Raw genomic sequence first — 23,436 nt, forward strand, 5'->3', positions numbered from 1 at the left:
GACAACAATGCTCCTTGTATTGTGAAAAACACCTCATTTTCAGCTTCAACCATCATCACCAACTACATAGTCTTTACATTGATATTTCGCACAATGACATAAGTTCATAAGATTATGTTCTATGAGAATCATCCGTTAGATGCACTTCATTTTAGTATTCCTAGTGGAGAGGCGCGCTTGAGGATCAAAATTTCAAACACTTATAACTTCTGACACAATGCTCAGATTTCATCGTGCTACACTTCATTCTTCTCGGCTCGTCAAGGCGGTCCAAAATCATGCATCATAAGTCAAATTCGGTCGAAAAGTGGAAAATGTATTGTTGAGTGTACTAAAGCCCATTTTCCAATGTACAAAAAGTGGCCAATTTCTATTTTCAAGTTTTATAATCTTAAAAAAAGGCGAGAGCAAATTTCTCTGTCCGATTACGAGATTTGGCAGAAATAGCTAAAAACTGGAAAATGAGACGAAAATACGAGGTTTTTGGGAGACCCTGTATCTAGCACAAGGAAATTTTGCATGAAGAAGTTGGTTCTGGACTTCTCTTATGTACCCAAATGATTATATTAAAAAATCAGAACTACAATATAAATTGCAAGCATACCCCCTTTTTATGTCTTTATTGACTGGACTATTGATATTGTTAAGTATTAATCAACAAATCAACGATTATCAAATCACTAAATAATTGTAAAAAATATATACGCACATGCACTCGTTTTTGTCCAACATGGACTGTAGCAGTTTGACTACATGATCCACTTGAGCTCGTTTGTTGACACACTCAATGAAATACATCACATCCCAACAGTGAGCGTTCTGGGCCAAAACTGCAAATCAAATAGAAAATGAAAGTAGATAAAATACAAAAGCATCTGAATATGTCATGAGTGAAGAGGTGAATTAGAATGAGAAGAAAATATTGTAAAAACAGTGATTGATTGGATTATCTAAATTTACACATTAAAATAATGTTTGATATTTAAATGAATTGGATGGTTCATTTGTTTCACTTTTTGTGTAGTTGAGAAGTTGATATTGTGGTAATTATTCATATTGAATGAAAAAGACTAAGAAATTGTCAAAAAACCACTGATTTATTAGAAAGACCAGTTTCGGTTATTACACCATTGTCAATCTCTGATAAACTAAAACTAAATACAAGAGCAGCAGAATTTATACTAGTAGGCGAGTACTGCTATTGGTCGAGGGCATGAACGCCTGCCATTGGCCTAGCTAGACAGTCTCCTCCCACTCAAGGAGGACAATTCACTCAAGGAGGACAATTCACTCAAGGAGGATTAAGGAAAATTCCCAGTATAGTTTAAATTACCAGATTCATTTCAACCAATACAACACTACGAATTTAGTTTTATCATAAAATTGTAAGCAAACATTAGTCAATAGTTTTTCCATTTACATATTTGTTTTATTATCTTTCACACTTGTTTTCTTGGTTCTTATTTTGTACTGAAAGTAAATTTTGTTATCATGGCGATTCTGTTGCTTAAGCCGCCATTTTGTCACACCGTTGAGTGGGAGGAGACTGTCTAGCTAGGCCAATGGCAGCGGTTCATGCCCTCGACCAATAGCAGTACTCGCCTACTAGTATAAATTCTGCTGCTCTTGTATTTAGTTTTAGTTTATCAGAGATTGACAATGGTGTAATAATCGAAACCGGTCTTTCTAATTATCAATAAATCAGTGGTTTTTTGACAATTTCTTAGTCTTTTTCATTCAATATGGTTCATTTGTGATGATCCCCAATCACACCCACCTTGAAATCACATTTTTTTCATGAGATAGTAAGCCAAACTAATATCCCCAGTCATGAGATAGTATTTTTTTCTTCCCTTTCTGCTTCGAATAGTATTGATTAATCTATATTCTATATAATTATATAAAAGCGAAATGGCACTCACTCACTGACTGACTGACTCACTCACTCACTCACTCACTCGCAGAACTAAAAATCTACCGGACCGAAAACGTTCAAATTTGGTAGGTATGTTCAGTTGGCCCTTTAGAGGCGCACTAAGAAATCTTTTGGCAATATTTTAACTCTAAGGGTTGTTTAAAGGGTTTAAAGTTCGTCTTTTAGCATGTATATTCTTCTTCTCCCAATCTCTTAATTATAATTGAAATTTCCATAGCATATGTTACTATAGAACTATAATCTAGATGAAGTACCTCTTCGAAACAGTTGTTAACTGGCAACTAAATTAATAATTTTGTCAGGTTGGCATTAAGTTGAGTTGACTTTGTTAGGTTGGCACCAAGTTGAAGATTTAAATGCATTTATCGCGGAAAAATTGATTGGGCACTGCTACTTCAATCCTGGGAATATTATATTACTAGCCGTCAGGCTCGCTTCGCTCGCCATATCCGTTTAGCCAGACAAACGTCTGGACCCCCGACTGGATTGTCCTAGCATTATGATAAAAATGCCCAAATGAAAAATGCAGGCAAGCGAAGCGAGCCTGCTGATCTCATTCTTGGACGATCCAGTCGGGGGTCCAGGGGGCGGAGCCCACTGGCTAGACGGATATGGCGAGCGAAGCGAGCCTGACGGCTAGTAATTATATAAAAGCGAAATGGCACTCACTCAATGACTGACAGACTCACTCATTCACTCGCAGAACTAAAAATCTACCGGACCAAAAACGTTCAAATTTGGTAAGTATGTTCAGTTGGCCCTTTTGAGGCGCACTAAGGACGGATTTGGAAAAATTTCCAAAGATACGCCCAAAATCTGCATTTTTCCAGCGTTTTTTAGCGCTTTCTCAGCTTTATCGAGTACAAATGAACAGAAAATGTTCAAATTTAGTACAGAAGCTCAGCTAGGGTGTAATAATGTTGTGTTAGAAGTAATTTGCAATAACGTCAAAGATACGCCCAAAATTAGCGTTTTTCCAGCGTTTTTTTGCTTTTTCTCAGATTTATCGAGAACAAATGAACAGAAATTGTTCAAATTTAGTACAGAAGCTAAGCTAGGGTGTAATAATGTTGTGTTAGAAGGAATTTGAAATAACGCCAAAGATACGCCCAGAATTAGCGTTTTTTTTGCGTTTTCTCAGTTCTTTCATCAAGTAATAGACAGAAAATGTCCAAATTTTAGACAGAGGTTTAGGTAGGGTCTAAAAATGTTGTGATGAGGTGACTTTAATATTTCATCAAAGATACGCCCAAAATCAGCGTTTTTCTCAGCTTTTCTGCGTTTTCTCAGTACTCTGACTTTCTGATGGAATGAAGCATGCTCACATGAAAAATGCAGACGAGCGAAGCTAGCCCGCTGATCTCATTTCTGGATGATCCAGTCGGGGGTCCAGGGGGCGGAGCCCCCTGGCTAGACGGATGTAGCGAGCGAAGCGAGCCTGACGGCTGGTAATTTGAATATCTTCGAAACGGTTTGAGATAGCGATATGCGGTTTTCGCTATTCATTTTTTCTTGAAATTCCGTATCGAAATCATGTATCGCATGGTTAAAATTTGGGACCTTAATTTTTTTTGGAAAGCAATACTTTTCTTACCTATGGTCAGAAAGTAAAAAATTCAAGGTACCCTAATTTCATGTTTTCTATACGTTTCAAACATGATTTGTGTGTGTGTGTGTGTCTGTGGACACGATAACTCCATTCCTAATTAACCGATTGACTTGAAATTTTAAACTTAAGGTCCTTATACCATGAGTATCCGACAGTAAGAAATTCAATAAAATTCAATTCAAAACGGCGGCGGAATAAATGGTGAATAATGACTAAAAAACCATGTTTTTCACGGTTTTCTCGAAAACGGCTCTAACGATTTTCTTCAAATTTATACCCTAGATAGCTATTTATAAGCCCTATCAACTGACATGAGTCTCATTTCTGGGAAAATTGCAGGAGCTCCGTAATATTCTTGAGAAAAATGGCGAATAATCACTAAAAAACCATGTTTTTCACGATTTTCTCAAAAATGACTTGACCGATTTTTATAATGTTAAAGATTTTTTCAGCTGCCTGAATCCAGCATAGACCTGTAATGCTATAAAAACCATTGAAACCATATAGGCATTCTTCAAATTTATACCCTAGATAGCTATTTATAAGCCCTATCAACTGACATGAGTCTCATTTCTGGGAAAATTGCAGGAGCTCCGTAATATTCTTGAGAAAAATGGCGAATAATCACTAAAAAACCATGTTTTTCACGATTTTCTCAAAAATGACTTGACCGATTTTTATAATGTTAAAGATTTTTTCAGCTGCCTGAATCCAGCATAGACCTGTAATGCTATAAAAACCATTGAAACCATATAGGCATTATAATTTGACTAGTACTCACTCTATTATGTATATGTTCTAATATTTTGACGTGATCTTATGCATCTAAAGATGTTTCATGGATCGAGAAATATATCTATCTATCTATACGCATCTAATGTGATCGCACACTCACATTAATTCGCAATAATTAAGCCTACATTTCTAAGTGAGACCCACGTTATAATGGCAGTGGAGAAAGATAGGAGAACAGTGTTGCCGATTCTGTGCCTTTTCACTGCCTTCAATAGAAGATGGCTGATACCGGTACATCTAATTTAATAAAAACTGTTCATTCTTATTTAAAATAATCAACTATTGTATTTTATTCGTCAAGAACAGAATATTTTTCCAAATGATGAAAAAATAAATTTTCATAATAAAATTTCAAAAGTTTGAAAATAAAGTTTTGCAATAAATAAATTTTCAAAATATTTTGCAAAAAATAAATTTTCAAAATATTTTGCAAACTGATTATATTTCTAAATTGTTAAAAAAACCATCTGGAAACGCTGCGGAGTTAGAAAAGGATAGCGCTATCTGCTTTGTCCAATGATAGACAAGGATAGCAACACCATTAAAAGTAAAAAGTAAATTCGTATGGCTTTTGTTGGTGGGGAGTCCCTTTCGGGAAGGTCCCACCGCCTGAATATATAATTTCAGCCGTCAATGGGCCTTACTACTGTCATACTTCAGCCGGGACCGACAGTTTAACATGCCCATCCGATAATACGACACCATTAATTCTATCAAATACTGCAATTATAACGTGACTCATTATAGAATTTGATAAAAGTTTTAGGCAAATGCCTGTTGTTCATCCCGAATTTAGTAATTAATTTTAGTCAATAAATGAATGCATGAACCAACCTGTCATTGACTGATTGTTTTGGTTACAGAAGTAGGCGCGCACAGCGTCCAGTCCTTTGAGCCAGTTGTCGAATGTTCGCCTTCCTTCCTCCACTGAGCAGTCTGAGTCGATTATATCAGACGAACAGCTCAGCGCATCGTTTATACCACTAGAACAACAACAATTATTGAATCATACGGCTGGCGACTAATGGTTCAATGTGCCTGCACATACACGGAATCAGCGAGAGGTTTCCAACATAAAATAAACAACCATGACAATAAATTAACCACCGGAAAAATATAATAAAAAAATTTAGAAAAATAATTTTGCCTCGAGCAACAAAGAAAAAATAAACAACATAAATTGGAAATAAAATACATAGCCTCAAAAAATTTAGAAAATTCACCTCCAGTTGCACGTACGTCGGTTAACGTTTAATCACGATAAAATGCTATACTTTAATCGAGATTAGCGCTAACCGATGCATTTTGGTTGTACAAAACAGAAATTTCAAGCGATAACCTGCATACTGACAATAATATTGACTAATATTATTTCTATGTACATTACTGTTCAACACATATTCACATTTTTTTCATGTAGGTTAGGAATGCCAGTATATAAAATGATGGCACTGTCAACAGTCCCATACTCTTATAAATAAATCTCTGCATGGAGTGATAGGGGCCTTCTTACATATCAAGGCCCTTACGTATCAAATGGTTCAAGGAATTTTTTTGAAGCTTGAACAAGACATGGGAGGATGAGGAATTTATTTTTCGCCCCACTTGGATGTAATGAGCTGGTTTACGTGCGTCATATGGAGGCCGAAAGTGATTGTTTTCTGACCAGGCCGGTTAAATTTTTACGGCCCTAGGGCTGTAAAATAACCTTGAAGTCAGCTGATTCTGATTTGATGTGAACGTGTTTACAAAATAGTTTATGAAACAGAATCAGTTTATGCTTCTAGAATTGAATAAAGTTTTTGCAATAAGATACTATCATTTTATTTGGATGAATGAAATACAAATAATGAGATATTATAAACTATTCAAATTCAATTTTCAGAGTATAATAGAATCTAACCTCAAACCTCCTAGTACAGCATTTATCATGGAACATGGTGGATAAACGGAATCATTTTATGCTTTTAGAATTCAATAAAGTATTCTGTAATAATATACTATCATTTTATTTGGATGAATACAGATAAGATATATATTATAAACTATTCAAATAATTCTATTTTCAGAGTAGGATAGAACTTCTAACCTAAACTTCCGTTGTCATTCAGATTGGCCAAATTTCAAGTGTGCTAAAACAGCTGATCAAAAACTTTTCATTCTTTGTGTTTATCATTCAATAATCAAAACATTTATAATAATATCATCTTATTGTCATTTGGAAGAATAAAAAGTATAAACTCAACCTCTTACATAATTGAACATAATCTTTTAGGTTATTTAGACAAATCAGAATAAAAAATAAAAATACTTGGACAATTTCTTGATATTCAGATTACCTCAGATTTGCTAGAGCTATGACCTTCCACTTTTGCTTTCAGAAGTGCTTATAATAGACAATTATTCTCATATATATATTGTTTATTTTCCTGTGTGGGGAAAAATAACGTTCTCACCATGGGCAAAAATGTTTTTTCCGGCTCTCAATCTTTTCTAGTCCTCGGCCTACGGCCTCGGACTTGAAAACCGATTTCGAGCCAGAAAAGTCCCATTTTCGGCCCTAGGTGCTAAATATACTATTACGGCCATAGGGCTGTAAAATAACCTTGAAGTCAGCTGATTCTGATTTGATGTGAACGGGTTTACAAAATAGTTTATGAAACTGAATCAGTTTATGCTTCTAGAATTGAATAAAGTATTTTGTAATAAGATACTATCATTTTATTTGGATGAATGAAATACAAATAAGATATTATTATAAACTATTCAAATTCAATTTTCTGAGTAAAATAGAATCTAACCTCAAACCTCATAGTACTGCGTTTATCACGAAACCTGGTGGATAATTTTGGAACTGCTTGGGCAATATCCATGGTGCTGAACGTTTTAACAAATAGTTTATGAAAAACGGAATCAGTTTAATGTTTAATGCTTGTAGAATTGAATAAAGTATTCTGTAATAATATACTATCATTTCATTTGGATAAATGAAATAGAGATAAGATTTATATTATAAACTATTCAAATTTGGTTTTCAGAATAGGATAGAACTTCTAACCTAAACATCCGAAGTCGATGACAACAAGCATTGTAGACGTTGACATTCAAATTGGCCAAATTTCAAGTGTGCTAAAACAGCTGATCAAAAAACTTTTCATTATTTGTGTTTATTATTCAATAATTAAAACATTTATAATATCAGCTTATTGTCATTTGAAAGAAGAAAAAGGTATAAACTCAACCTCCCACATAATTGAACATAATCTTTTAGGTTTATACCTTTATACCTAAAGGATGCAGATTTAGGTATAAAGGTACAAAGGTTATTTAAACGAATCAGAATAAAAAAAAATACTTGGACAATTTCCTGATATTCAGATTACCTTAGATTTGCTAGAGCTATGACCTTCCACTTTTGCTTTCGGAAGTGCTTAATAAACAATTTTTCTCATATATATATTTAAATATATATATATATATATATATATATATATATAATATATATATATATATATATATATATGTTTATATATGTTTATTTCTCTGTGTGGCGAAAAATAGCGTTTGCACCACGGGCAAAAATGTTTTTCCGGCTCTCAATCTTTTCTAGTCCTCGGCCTACGGCTCGGACTTGAAAACCGATTTCGAGCCGGAAAAGTCTCATTTTCGGCCCTAGGTGCGAAATATACTATTACAGACTTGAGCGCCACGAGCATGCGCATTTCACTTTTCATCAGCTGATTATATCTGTATTTGTACTGAAACAGTAAGGTACAGATATAATAAGCTTATCTTCAGCTGATAAAAAGTGAAATTCGCGTATTGGTGGCGCTCAAGTCTGTACGCAGCTTTACGTGTATTGTAAATTAATATGTCCGCGCATATACTGACTTGCAAAAAGCGTCGAACTCAGTGCCCTGATCAGAGCATTCTCCACTGGTTTTGAAGTGACAGGGAATTAAATCCATCAGCCCACTGAAACACCTATCAGCCAACTGCGGCAGACATCCATCCACGTAGTCGTCACTCTGACAAACCACACCTGAAAATTAAAACATTTTTTTGAAAATATAAAGTTTGGAAAATATTAAGTTTTTGAAATATAATAAGAAAATATTTGATAAAATATTATAATATTTTTCGAAAATATGAATCTATCATATTTGTCAAATAAATACAATACTGATTGACAATTATTGTAAACGTGCTCCAGGAAAAAATCCGAATAGGAAAAATATGTATAATCTTGAATGAAGTTGACAATTCGTAGCAAAAAAATAATGATTAGCTGTGATCGAACCGGAGACCTGCCGTTCAAGGACCTGCGCACTGCGCCATCAAAACACTGATCCATTTGACGATTCGATAGGACTTACATAGTCTATAGCCCGGTTGCACAAAAGCCTCTTCGATAGGACTTACTTAGTCTTACATACTCTTACATAGTCTATAGCCCGGTTGCAAAAAAGCCTCTAAATTGTAATCATGATTAAATCCACTAGAACCAATCAGAGAAGGATATTTTGGAAAGAAATTTTCTCTTATCTCATATCTTGGAATTAATCACGATTAAAATTTAACAAGCTTTTGTGCAACCGGCACTTTGTCTGGAATATCAAATGAATTAGTTTCAATCATGGAAATTAGAATTATTGATTAGTAAAAATAAAAATAGGTCAATAACATCCTCGGTCAATTCAGTATCTATCATAAATATAAAGTATTAGATTAATAAGTGTGGTACTTTCAGATGTCATATTATCAAACAACATAAATACCTATCATTCCTGTACTAAATCCGAAGTAATTTTTATATAATAATTATAGTAAGGGAATATTACTGTAGTAAATGAGATATCAAAACAATATAAAAATCTTGAAGTACCCTTTATTTTTTAAAATAGTTCAACAACTAGTTTCGACTAAAAAAAAGGTGTTTAAATGAGATATCTTTATTATTAATGACCAGCAGCAGGTAACCCGTGCTCCGCAAGTAAAATTAAAAAACTTGACAAACTGAAACTTGACCTACTGAAATCTTGAAGCCTATGGCCATCCTCGGTAAATTGACAATCGATATGCAACATTTCAGGTTAGATCAGTCCAATAGTTCAGAAGTGATTATGCGTCATTCGTGAATTTGCTATCCCGTACATGTATAAGCCTGTTATTTTCTTCATTATAATATAATAAGATAATAAAAATAAATTTCTACCACTAGATATTTCACATCAGCAATTGAAATATTTGAAAGTTAATCTAGTATTGTAGGCCTACCTAAAAATCATTGATTTCTTCCATATCGTTCTTGGATAAGTGAATTTGAACTTTAAAGCGATGGAATTTCAGAATATTGAATTGTGCTCACCTTTAAAAATTACTGTTGACGCGAGAAGTATAAATTTCAATCCAAAATCCTTCATTTTGCTAAAACACAGAGAAGTAAAGCACAAACACGTTGAAATCAGAACACAGTAGACTTTAGTCTCGTTGAACTGCAGTGAGCAACTGACGAAGATTGCTTTATTCCAGAAAACCTTTATCTATATCCAACAGACACATCCTGTATCCTCTTAATCGTGAGATAAAAGTTGCTACTGACAATTTTGTTATCGCATAGAATAACATCGAGGCTAAAACAACTTCCCTCATCCACTCAAAACAATTAAATTACTAAAAAAACTATAATACAGCTAGCTGATGATACATTCTATTTCCCTTAAAATGCCTGGTTTATTGCAGAGGTCTCTGATTTCCTTATTATGTTTCCTCCTCCATTCTCCTTGCTCATACGTGGGCCCATATATCTTTCGCAGCACTTTATTTTCAAACACTATGAGCTTTTGTTCTTCTTTCTTGGTCATTTACTAGAAAACTATAATACAGCTAGCTGATAATACGCGCGAAGGTCAGATTTGCACAGTGAGGCCTACGTTATAATGACATTAGTGAAAAATAGGAGTACAGCGTTGCCGATTCTCTGCTTTGCCACTGCCTTATATAGCAGATACCGAACAGTTATATATACTTATGTAATTAGGTTTGTTCTTTTTTCAAATAAATTAATTATTTTATAATTCTTATATTTGTCAAGAAAATATATTTTCCTCCACCTACTGTCTAAAGTACTTACTTTACTCCCTGAAACATGATACTAAAGTGTCACTTTTTCGCTCTCGGTAGTAAAAAACAGAAAAACTCCCTAGGGAGGAAAAGTGACTCCATTTAAATAACATGGGAAGCATCTCTATTTTAAAAACTTACATTGTAATAGGTTAGAAAGTCTAAGCTCAGATGAGAAAGCATAAAGAGGTGTCTGTCATTGAGTCAACTGAATTCAATACCACAACCAGAAATTTGATCAACTCATGAAATATATGTTTGTATGATATTATATTCTTAACATTAATAGATGATAAAAATTTATACAATTTTTAAAATATTTTATTCTATTCAAAATACCAGCAATACAAATATTTTTGATCTGCAATTCAAATCTGAACCGCGTGATCTGGAGTAAGCCATTTTTGGTAAACACCCAGCTGATATAATTGTTACAACTTTAGCCGATAGATAGCGCAATCGGCAGTGCCAATCAGACGGCCGGTTTTAAGGTTTTAGATTTTAGGTTATGTTGTTAGGAAACATTGTCATCAATACGTAAGTTATTAAAATGATTTTATTTGTATTTTCTATAAAAAAATGTAGATGGAGGAAAAATGTTGTGTACATCACGAGTGAAAAATACTTTTTCTCCCTCAGGAAAATTGTTGCCCTCGGCTTCGCCTCGGGCTTCAAACTTTTCCCTCAGGGAGAAAAAGTCGTACTTTTCACTCTAGATATACAAATAACTATTTCTACAACTGCGCGTAAAGAAAGAATTTACATACTCAATTCTCCTCGTAAAACAGCTTATTTCTAAGGAGAATCTACTTTTTCGCTCGCTAACCATCTGCGCATGCGCAGTAGATTTTCTTTACACTAGCAAATCATTCGCGCATGCGCAGAAGAGTTTTTTTACGCTCGCTAATCAGCTCATGATAAGCAGCTCGCCAAAAGACAAACCACTCTCGGTCAGATCTTAACCTAAAAAGTCGGTAATTGTACCGATTCTGCAGCCATGATGGATATCAGTGTAGACGAATTATTATAAACTCCGCCAGATATCAATTGCCATTCTTTTTTTTTACAAACAAGTGAAACAAAAACATTCTTATAATGTTATAACTAATTATAATCTAAACTCATTTAAAAACATATTCAACAAATGTTTTCTTTTATTTTAATATTAAAATAATGGGCTCTCCCAGAAAAGCTAATGCTTGAGCTCTGGAAGAGAGTTCAAAAATGTTAAAGGTAATTAGGATGGATGTCTAAGACAATTTAATTAGTACCAGAAGAAACAATATGCAATATTAACACTAGAATATAAATGTATGTACAATATTTATTTATTTATTTATTTATACGTGGATACAATAACAAATATAACAATGTAAGCATTAGAACAAAAAGTCAATTAATCTTCTGAAATCTCAAGTCCGAAGTAAACTTTCCTACATACCCACTCTCTTATTTCATAAATTAAACACTTAGTAATTCTATTTAGAATGAAATGTCAGGTAGACAATTTATTATTCTAAGGCAATAGAAGGACAATTGGTGTTTGCAAGATGTAAGTCTAGTGAATAGGTTATTGTAGGTATTGAAAACATTTGGACGTATTAGATATGGTGTATTACGAGTAGTGAATTTGTCTTTGTTTTTATCAATGTACAGAAATGCGTTACTAACGTATGTTTGTCTCAATGTTGGTAAATCAATTTCTTTGAATAGTAGTCTACTAGGGTACATTCTCGGTCTTCCCAGGGCTGCTCTGATAATATAAGTGATTTAACAGGTTTGTGCAGTTGTAGAAAAAATTTTGTATGTAATTCGCGCATAATGCTTTTTTATCGCTCTTGCAAAATTATCACGCGACGCGTGTGATAACTGTTTAACTGTTTTGCGCGAGCGATAAAGTCGCGCATTACGCTCTTAATACATAAATAGCTATTTTCAATGATTAGATAACAAATTTTTATCATTGAGATTGAATTTTTGTAATCTAATCATTGAAAAATATATTTTCTTGACAAATGAAAAATAATTAATTTATTTAAAAAAAGAACAAACATAATTACATAAGGATATATAACTGTATCTGCTAAATAAGACAGTGGCAAAGCAGAGAATCGGCAACGCTGTACTCCTATTTTCCTCTGTCATTATAACGTAGACCTCACTGTGCAAATCTGACCCTCGCGCGTATCATCAGCTAGCTGTATTATAGTTTTTTAGTAAATGACCAAGAAAGAATAACAAAAGCTGATAGTGTTTGAAAATAAAGTGCTGCGAAAGATATATGGGCCCACGTATGAGCAAGGAGAATGGAGGAGGAAACATAATAAGGAAATCAGATACCTCTACAATAAACCAGACATTGTAAGTGAAATAAAATGTAGGAGATTACAATGGGCTGGGCACAATAATCAGAAGAGGAAAAGAGTCCATGCTGAAACAATTTCAACACCAACCCTCTAGGAAGAAGACCCCGTGGGAGACCCAGCCAGAGATGGTGGCAACAGGTTAACGTCGAGCGCTTAGCTCTAGGGACAAACTAATTCCGCTAGATCGCTCCAGCTGTACTATTCACTTGCTTCCCGAGCATAGCAGGCGTAAAACCGTGTTTTAAAGGTACACATACCAGCGGCTATTATTGTGTCTACAAAAGAAGTTTGAGCATCTACTTTATTCATCAAAAACAGCGCTACAAGTTGCTATGAATTTGAAGTCTATAGAACGAACATTGAATGTGAAAAAGGAGTTTAAAATGCATAAAAATTAATTTTTTCAGATTTTCAAAAACAAAGTTGACGTAATTTTTGCTATATTGAAGAGGAGACTTGCATATTTTTCTCAATTTTTTCTGACCAGTAGTTTTTGTAGGGTATGTGTACAATCTGCCTCAAAAAAGTGACTTTTGAAGCCCTATTGTTAGCTAACAGAAGCTGATTTTATCATAATTGTAAATATTGTGAATTGGATTGGATAAAATTTTAATTTTAATTTGAAAAAATCTAGTAGGACCAAGCTCCATTGCTCAATCTAGTTCATTGCCCAAATATCCAGCAAATCTGTAATCTGTCAATTTTTGGGTAAGGGTATACTAGGATTTTCAGCAACAAAAAATGTTTCAAGTTCAAGTAACTTATTTAATCCTTATTAATAAAATATAATAAAAATGTAATCTATTAGGCCTATACTAAACAGTTGTAGTCAAATAAAACAGAAACTTATTGCAAGTCACTCTCATAATGACGAATCATACATACTAACAGCAAGGAGAACGTTTCTTCTAGAAAAATGTAAGCAAAGTAGGGGAGAGTTCTTAGTTGCATAGGAACGAAGTAGATATTCACTGTCCTTTTTAATGTCCGGGTTGTGAGACACGTTCACATCCTCCAGGTTCATCTCCTCAGTCACTTTGGTGAAGTCCCACAATTTCACCGAACAATCAAGGGAACCTGAAATTATTCACCACTTCTAAACTTGTTCGTGATACATTGTAGAGGATCAGTGAGCAAGAAGAAGATGAAGATGAAGGAGAAAAAGAAGAAACACATTCATATAAGGCAAATTCTCAGATGAACTATAGTTTTATAGTTTTTTTCTCTAATTCCTATTCAAATTCAATTTGAAATAATATTTATTCATTCAATCGTTTGAATGTTACTAGTTACTTGGTTTGACATGTCACATACTACCATAGAGAAAAGATACCATAATAAGATATCCTATGGTATAGGGCGTTTATGCTCCAAATTTCACTGTCAACTCAAGCCGACAGTCCTAGTAGTTCTTTTTCGTGAAGCTGCTAGTCTCTCATACTGCGCCGTCCTTACACTCTCACCCGTCCAAAACAGTAATAATAGACAGTAGTCGGCTTGAAATTTGTAATATAAACTACTTGTAGCATGGGATATCTTCTTATACTATTATTTATTCATATGGCTTTTATCGGCAGATAGATCCTTTCGGATGTTCTGCCTTTCCATATTACCCAATGTCATTATAGATAGATAGATAGATAATTTAGCAGCCACTGACCTCCTCTCAAAGGGGTATATGGACTTGCCAATCATTTAAATTATATAACTTTTCATTTATAAAACTGATTGTTAAATATACTTTCGAAGGTCTACGAAAAATCACCGTGAACTAAAGCAACTGGAAAACTCCTTAATCGAATAGAAACACTGGGCCATATGAATAAAGTTGAGCATTCAAATCAAATCAAATCAAATCAAAATTTTTATTCACCATACAAACAGTTGAGGGTCCTGCCAAACCCAAAGGTTTTTCGGCGGGTGCCCAGTTACAGGAAAAAAATGAGTTACAAAAGATAAATAAACTTAGACAAAATAAATATTACACTTCAAAGATTTTAAGTAAAAATTGAAAGAAAACAAAATGAAAAAATAAAATAAGAAATATACATCAGATTTTGATACAGAATTAATTAAAAAAAGGGAAAAATGAAAATTTATTAGAGAGGAATGAAATAATAAGGAAAAGGGAAAAAATTTTACACAAGTAATAGTACATTTTTATCGTTGAGGCAGGCGGCAGTGACAATAAAAGGAAAATTTCAAAACTTCTGCCAGCAAAAATTGAAAAATTCTAATAATGTAAGCATATAGCTGTCATTTTTTTAAATTGACGTTTCTTAAAATTATGTGTACGTTTGTAATATTATTAGTTTTATAAATTGATTGTGCTGTTATTATTGAGATACAACATTACATCCTTCTTAGAGTAATCACGAATATTTGGAGGTAGTCTGTTAATAAGTAGGGAATTACATGATGTAGGGATCTTCTACCATAAATATTATTGAATCTGGGTACTACATATATTGATGGAGATCTTAAATTGTAGGGTGAGGGAGGAGCAAGGAGTCTATAGTATAAATTTTCTTTGTGGAGTATTACAATTTTGAAAAGGTAGAAATGTTTGGGCGATAAGGTATGATAGAATTTTTGTAAGCTACGTGGGTTGTATGGATCAATATTATTAACATTATTAACATCAATATTATTAACATACGGAATTCTGGTAGTTATACATTTTAATGTTCTTGATTGTATTCGTTCAACTCTAGATAAAAGATAATCGGCTGCACTTCCCCATGATTCAATGCCATATCTAATTATTGGTTCCATCAAGGACTTATAAATTAGATATAGGCAATCAGGGGTGATATTTTTATGCAAATAAAATACTTTTGCGTTAAGCGCTTGAAGTTTTTTTGAGATGTAGTCTATGTGAGGACACCATCTCAGGCTGCTATCGATTATAATGCCAAGGTAACGGGTACTATTTACTAAAGTAAGAGGCGGACAAGTGCAGATCTGAGAAACATTCGCATGAAGGCAATGACAGTCGTGGCTTAATACAGTTGGATTTACGTTGCATCTTAGATGTGGAGATTTAAAGTGCATTAGTACAGTTTTTTTCCTGTTGATTATAAGATTTCTGTCATGGGACCATTTCAGAATTCTGTTGTAATCAAACTGTATTAATTGTTCAGCCACTTTTAAATTCTTATGTCCAACAATCAGAGCAGTATCGTCAGCATACATCAATACTTCTCCATGTCTGATTACTTTGGAAATTGAATTCACATAAATATTGTACAAAATGGGACCTAAAATGCTTCCCTGCGGAACTCCAAAATTGTCACATTTATATAACCCACTGTGATTGCCCCCTAGGTTAACCATGAAGTGTCTATCACTCAAATAGCTCTCAAACAATTTCAATACATTGCCAGTAATTCCAATATTAAGTAATTCTTCAAGAAGTATCCTATGATTAAGTGTATCAAATGCTTTTGAATAATCTATGAATAGCGCAAGAACATGATATCTGTCATTCAGGAGAGTATTTATTTTATGTGTAAAATTTACTAGAAGTACTTCTTAATACTTCTAAAATATGGAGCATTTGCTTCATTTTCTATGAATAAACATGAGCAAAACCTTTTGCTCATGCTCATCAAAAAAATAGTTTGAGCATTTGCTCAAAAGTAAAAGCTTTTGCTCAAAATTGTATGAATAAACTAGAGCATTCGCTCAACTTTTGAAGCAAATGCTTCAAAAAAGATGAGTCTAGTCTAGAGCAGCGTATCACCTTTTGCTCATAGTAAAATGGCTCAACTAATTAGTATGAGGAAGAGGAAACTATACCAGATACGATCACAACCAATAGTTGAGAACTATAAAACTCTTTTTAGATTCAACCATGATATATATCACCATTATTCCTTCAAAAGAATAAATACAAAAGCTACCTGTTATAAAGATAGCCATCACAAAATAGGAAATAGGCATTTAAGAAGATGAGAGTGTAGACGATTATAAGAAGGCTATTGATATTATAAGAATATGCTGAAGATTATTATAGAGATGACATTTTTTCACGCTATTATTTAAAAATTCTAAAATCAACTAACCTAAAACTCTATTCATAAATAAAAAACAGAGCAGACGACGCAAACACAAGCGGTGCACCCTACTTGCATATTTGGCGCTTCCGTGAGGTATAAAAACAAAGTAAGGCTAAAAAAGTGAATCAGCTGATGAAAAAGCTTTTGCTCATGAGCGATTGCTCTGGTTTTATTCATATGGCCCAATGTCCTTCCAGTTCCGTCTTCAATTGATTTTGTTTTTGATTGTGTTTTTGTTTTGAAAAAATTGTATTGTATTATGGCAAATAAAGAATTTGAATTTGAATTTGAATTGAACTCTCAGTTTTTCAAGCGTTTGAGCGGTTAAATGTGTTGGCGATGCATTGAATAAATGAATACTTACGCTGGTCATTTCCTATTCACACTCAAGTTTATAGGTTGTACATTGGGGCTTTCAAGTTTTTATCTTAAAAAGTTTTTATCTTATCTTAGTTCATATCACTAAAATTTTACGCTTATGCTATCTTTCCTTTATGATTCTACTCAGCCATGCTTGATTATGTGGTATTCTTGTGATACACTAAATTCTACTATTAATGATTAAGCCTAGAGGAATACATGAATGCATTGATGAGTGTGTGGAGCACTGACCGGACGAGAGTATGTTGCCGTCGCGACTGAACGCCATGGTGTGAATGGTCTGGGTGTGGGCGGTCAACTCGGCCACCAGGTGACCGTGAGCCAAGTCCCACAGCAGGATGCGGCAGTCTTGGCCGGCTGAAGCCAGGAATCGGCCGTCCACGGAGAACGCCAGCGAGTAGATCGGGCCCTGGTAGCATAAACACTATCTTAATAACAAGAATAATTTGACAGTATGTTTCATACTTAAGCCATTGTTAAGTATTCGTTTATTCACTTAAATAAGACAAAATACAACATTAACTTGATGCCATTAGGCCAGATCAAGTACTCTATTTATTCCAGATAAATAAATTTATATTAAAAAAACAACGTTTTCTGTCGCTTCAAAATTTTGATTAGCTATTTTGAATCCAACTACATTTTTTAAATGGAAAAGAGGTCATAATGATACATGATTGCGATATAGAATTTCAATAGAAAATGAATGGCGAAATCGCCCAACGATATCGCAAACAGTTTAAAAGTTATTCACATTGTAAATGTAATAGAATTGGACTCAACACGAGCTTTATTCGACATTAAATATGTGTCTTAGTAACAGAGATAACAGATTATAAATATTACAGCTGTTTTATCATCACAATCTTCCCCCCTTAATATCAATCGGCACTCGTGGGGTATGGGGCGAGCTGGCGAAGTGAGACTGTCGATTCTCTGCCGTCGTTGTGGCGAACAAACGCATATTCAGGGTTACTCTCGATTAATTCAACTTTTTCAACTTGCGATTCTTGTTTTGAGTTTTTTGTCATCTTCTTCAACCATACTGGTCCAGGTGTCAATAGCCAGGTTGGTAATGGTTTTCCATTACTTGAGTTTCTTGCATGTAAAAACATCCGCTCATGTGGTGTGCAGTTGGTGCTTGTGCATAATAGGGAACGAATAGAGTTAAGGGCATCGGGGAGAACTTGTTCCCAGTGACTGTTGTTCAAACCTCTCGATTTTAGGGCTAGCATCACACTTTTCCATATAACTCCATTGTACCGTTCGACTTGCCCATTACCGGCTGGATTATAGGGCGATTTTCTGCTGCTGGCAATTCCTTTTGATAGTAGGAAATTTTTCAAAGCTGATGACATAAACGATGTTCCATTATCGGAATGTATGTAAGACGGTACACCAAAAAGAGAGAATAGTGATGTAAGGTGTTTTATTACTGTATTAGTAGTCATGTCAGGACAGGGGAAGGCAAATGGGAATCTGGAATATTCGTCTATAAGAACTAAAATATACTTGTTCCTTGAACTTGATTGTAGTGGGCCTTTGAAATCCATATTAAGACGTTCAAATGGTCGAGTTGCTTTGATGAGGCGGCCAGTTCCTTTGGCATAGCGTGGTTTCATTTCAGAACATGTAATACATTTGGAACATACTTCTTTTACATCATCTATTGAATATGGTAAGTTCTTTGTTTTGGTCCAATGATGGAGTCGAGTAACTTCTGGATGACACAGGTCCTCATGAATTTTTATCAGTTTCTTTATATCTGTATGGCATCCAACAGTGGCACAGACTCTTGATAGTGTATCTGCTGGTATATTCTCTTTTCCAACTCTATAAATTATATTGAACTTATATTCTGACAATTCAAGGCGCCATCGTTGGATTTTGTCATTCTTAATCTTGCTGGTTTGTTTATTACTAAACATGAATGAAACTGATTTCTGGTCTGTGATAAGTGTAAATTCTCGTCCAAGTAAGTAATGTCGCCATTTCCTGATTGATTCCACAATGGCATAAGCTTCTTTTTCCACTGCAGAGTGCCTAGTTTCAGATGTGGAAAGAGTTCTTGAGAAAAACGCCACTGGTCTCTCATTCTGTGTTAATACTGCTCCAATAGCGTAATCTGAGGCATCAGTTTCCAAAGTGAACGGGACTTTTTCATCAATGTGCACTAGAACTGCAGATCCTATTTCTTTCTTTAATGATTCAAATATATTTCTGCATTCTTCATTCAACGGGAAGTGAGTATTATGCACAAGTGGATGGATCTTTTTTGAAAATTCTTCTATCCATTTGGAGTAGTGTGCAAGCATTCCAAGGACACGCTTCAATTCTTTCTGATTTTTTGGAGCTGGTAAGTCAAGGAGTGGTTTCAATCGATCTGGATCGGGCTTAATCATACCATGACCAATTTCGAATCCCAGAAAGGACAGTTTGTGTCCAACTTCAAATGCGGTGAAATGCCTTTCCTCAGGCAAGATTGGTATCTGGTGATAGGCAGATTTCAGGTCAATAGATGAGAATATTTTATATTGCGCTACCTTATTGACTAATTCTTCCATTAGTGGTAGTGGATAGGCATCCAAATTCGTGAATTTGTTGATGGTCTGTGAATAGTCAATCACCATACGTTTCTTTTGGTTCTCTCTTGAAGTAACAAATGCTTGAGCTCTCCAAGAAGAATGACTATTTTCTATAATATCAGCATCTTTAAGCCGTTTGACTTCATTCATCATAAACAAGTAATCCTCTTCTGAATGTCGTCTCGATTTAGTTATTATAGGCCGACAGTCCGGTTGAAGATCACGAAACAATGAGACAGGTTCTACTGTAGCTTGGGCTAGAGCACACTTTCTAATTTCATAAGTAGGCCTTCTTGCGTCATTGTCTTCATTCAGTTGTAGTGCTGCTTTAGATCCACCGAAATCAAAAGTGATGGATGAAAAGTTCTTTAGAAAATCGTGTCTCAAAATTACACTAGCGCAACATTTGTTCAATACGATCAAAGGAAAATCATTATATTCTTCGTTCTGGAAATATATTTCACTCAAAGCGCACTCAGTTGTTTTAGTGTTGCAGGCACTTGAAGCAAATGTAATCAAATTGGAATATGGCATAGTTTTCATCTTCGATTGTACTACTAGTTTCTTATCTATAAAACTTGCTGTGCTCCCAGTGTCTAATAGTGCCAATGTATCTATTCCATTAACACGTATAGGAACAAGACATTTTGAGAGGTCAGTGCTGGTATTTGCTGCTGAAATTACTGTGGCAGATACCATTTGGTTTTTTTTATCGTTTCGTGCTCTGCATACTTTTGAAAAATGGCTTATTCGATTACAAGTTAGGCATGGTTGTCCTTTTGCTGGGCATTGGCTATTATCAGTATGATTATTATAGCCACAAAATCTGCATTGAATCTTCTTTTGGTAAGAATTACGGACTAAAGTCGTTTTCTCGGTATTTTTATTCTCGTTTGCTAGGACTGTGTTAACATATTCTGAACTGGTTTCGTATTCTTTAGCAATGTTTTCAGCATTCTCTAACATTCGTGCTTGTGAGATAGCGTCTAGCAAAGTTAGCGATTTCATTTCGAAAAGATGTTGTCTGATTTTCGATGATTCTAATCCGGAGATGAACGCGTCTCGGATATATTCACTTTTGTTATCGTCAGCCGTGACTGCTTGAAAGTTACATGGTAAACTTAGCCGTTTTAGTTTATTATAGAATTGATCAATTGATTCTCCATGGGTTTGTTTTGCTTTAGATAAGCAGTAACGTGCATGTACTACATTTTGAGGTTTTATAAAGCTTTCTTCAAGAGTTGTAATAGCTTCTTCAAATGATATACAATTGCAAATACTCTCAAAAATATTCGGTGACACATAATTGATCAAAACATTCAATTCATCCTTTTTCGGGATTGAACTGTTTTTTAAGAAGTTTAAAAATGTTACCTTCCAATGTCTCCACGTTTTCGGTGCTTCATCTGAATCTTGGTCAATCGATAAAACTGTTGGTTTCAGTATTTTTCCAAGCATTTGGTTTTGCGAATCGTTTTCTCCTTCACTGACTAAATCTTGACGTTTACTCGTTTTTCTTTTCGGACCCATTTATTTTATTTTTAATGTCAAATAAATTGTAATAGAATTGGACTCAACACGAACTTTATTCGACATTAAATATGTGTCTTAGTAACAGAGATAACAGATTATAAATATTACAGCTGTTTTATCATCACAGTAAATTAACAATAAATCATACAAAAATGAAATTTTAAACGAGTGCATTGAAAATCTGACAGATCAAACTTTTTATTTCAACGAGTAGGTAGGTACTAATACTTGAAAAAGTAATCTCTGATAGTTTGGATTATTTATCATTTTTGCATAATTTAGTTATATATTTAAATGTGAATATTTTTGAAACGGTTTGAGATATCGGTTCGCCATTCATTTTGTCTTGAAATTCTGTATCGAAATCATGTATCATATGACCACCTTCCCTTAAAAATTAGATACAAAATGTCGGACCAACATTTTGAATCAACAGAAAAGTAGTTGTTTTAATTCAAATAGAATCCCAAATTGAATTTACTGTCAATTTAACCTTGTAAAAGAAATATTAGGCTGTTTCCATAATTCATCAACCTGTATACATATGAAACTCATGATCGAATGAGTAGTAAATAAAAATAAATAAATTCGTATGGCTTTTGTTGGTGGGGAGTTCCCTTTCGGGAATGTTCCACCGCCTGAATATATAATTTAAGCCGTCAATGGGCCTTACGACTGTCATACTTCAGCCGGGACCGACAGTTTAACGTGTTATCGGAATGAGTAGTTATTCCAACAGAACTGAAATAATTTTACAATTTTTCAAAGTATATTCACTTTACACTTCATAATCAATTACCAATGAGTATGAATGGTCTTTTAATGTCTCATTTATTTAGTGGGTGTACCTTGTGGCCGGTCATGAGCCGAACATGGTTTCCGGTGACGCAATCCCACAGCCTGACGCAGCGGTCGCTGGAGCCCGTCGCCACGTAGTTGGAGTTGGGATGGAATTGCACACACTGCAAAACACAACACACCACAAATTAGTACAATAAATCAAACACAGCAAAACTGTTCATGTCAGTTTCAGAGGGAAGAAATAAAATTAAACATACAGGAAATGTGAAAATAAACAAATAAATTTGAATTTGAAATGGGATAAACTATTAGGATAACTATTTAGGAAACTAGATATGATTCAAATCAAGAATTTTGTTCAGACTATTCTGTGGACGTGTTTTTAAATGTAGATGAATGTCAAATGATTTTATTTTAAAAGTTTCATATATTACAATTTGTTTACTATCCATTACAAAGAAAAGATTTATTTGTGCTAATGAATATGGTCAAATAAGTACCCTTTTCAGTTTCAAGAATGGTGTATTTTTACCTGTACTTTATTCACATGTGCCATATGGTATTGAGTTGTGCAATGATTGGGTTCAATGATTCATGTGGGGAGGTTTTTGTAGACTTGGACATTCTGACACTGCCATCAGTATTCAAACTTATGATTTTCATACACAGGAACATTTCCAAACATAAGACATTATGATGATTCACATAACTATGACACACGGGGGAAATCAGACTAGCCATACAACAACACAGATTACAGCTTTATGAAAAGATGCCAACCTATTTGGGAGCGAAACTATTATAATAAATTAGCGCTTGAAATGCGGACCTTGACTGACATAAATGAATTTAAGAGAGAAATGTACAGTCTTCTTATATCAAAAGCACTATACATTGTAGAAGAGAATAATATTTCGAGTCTTGATTAGTTTTGTAGGTACGGTATTGTGTTTTATCATGTAATAAATAATACTGTATTGACTAAAATTTGTTGGTTATATTGATTTTGTATTTTGTTGACTTCACATCTATAATCTGTATCAATATTAGTTTTAATGACGATATTTAACGGTATGATCCTATTATATTAAACGAGCAATTTATGTATTTTTATATCTGGTTTTTTATATTTATATCAGGTAATATTTATATTCAACGGATCTCGAAAACGGCTAACGATTTTCACAAAATTTGGAACATAGTAGGTTCATGATATAAAAATTCGAACATATTATATTGGAACATA

General features: G+C 34.1%; 2 protein-coding genes across 2 annotated transcripts in view; both read right to left on the reverse strand.

Moving 5' to 3' along the window:
- The window catches only part of LOC111052886, a 40,313-nt gene extending 30,189 nt beyond the window's left edge, over nt 1-10,124 (reverse strand). The window contains exons 1-4 of the mRNA XM_039424851.1: nt 9,709-10,124; nt 8,232-8,382; nt 5,175-5,323; nt 710-830 (exon numbers count right to left, since the gene is read on the reverse strand). Coding sequence (XP_039280785.1) covers nt 710-830; nt 5,175-5,323; nt 8,232-8,382; nt 9,709-9,763 — 476 coding nt within the window. The 5' untranslated portion in view covers nt 9,764-10,124. The remainder of the gene's footprint in view (nt 1-709; nt 831-5,174; nt 5,324-8,231; nt 8,383-9,708) is intronic.
- Nucleotides 10,125-13,573: 3,449 nt separating this feature from the next.
- LOC111052878 (transcription initiation factor TFIID subunit 5) overlaps nt 13,574-23,436 on the reverse strand; it is a 39,183-nt gene continuing 29,320 nt past the window's right edge. Inside the window, exons 10-12 of the mRNA XM_022339687.2 lie at nt 22,238-22,351; nt 17,503-17,680; nt 13,574-13,906 (exon numbers count right to left, since the gene is read on the reverse strand). Of these exons, the coding sequence (XP_022195379.1) occupies nt 13,692-13,906; nt 17,503-17,680; nt 22,238-22,351 (507 nt within the window). The 3' untranslated portion in view covers nt 13,574-13,691. The remainder of the gene's footprint in view (nt 13,907-17,502; nt 17,681-22,237; nt 22,352-23,436) is intronic.

The sequence above is a fragment of the Nilaparvata lugens genome, chromosome 3 (genome assembly GCF_014356525.2).
Source record: "Nilaparvata lugens isolate BPH chromosome 3, ASM1435652v1, whole genome shotgun sequence".
Lineage (NCBI taxonomy): Eukaryota > Metazoa > Arthropoda > Insecta > Hemiptera > Delphacidae > Nilaparvata > Nilaparvata lugens.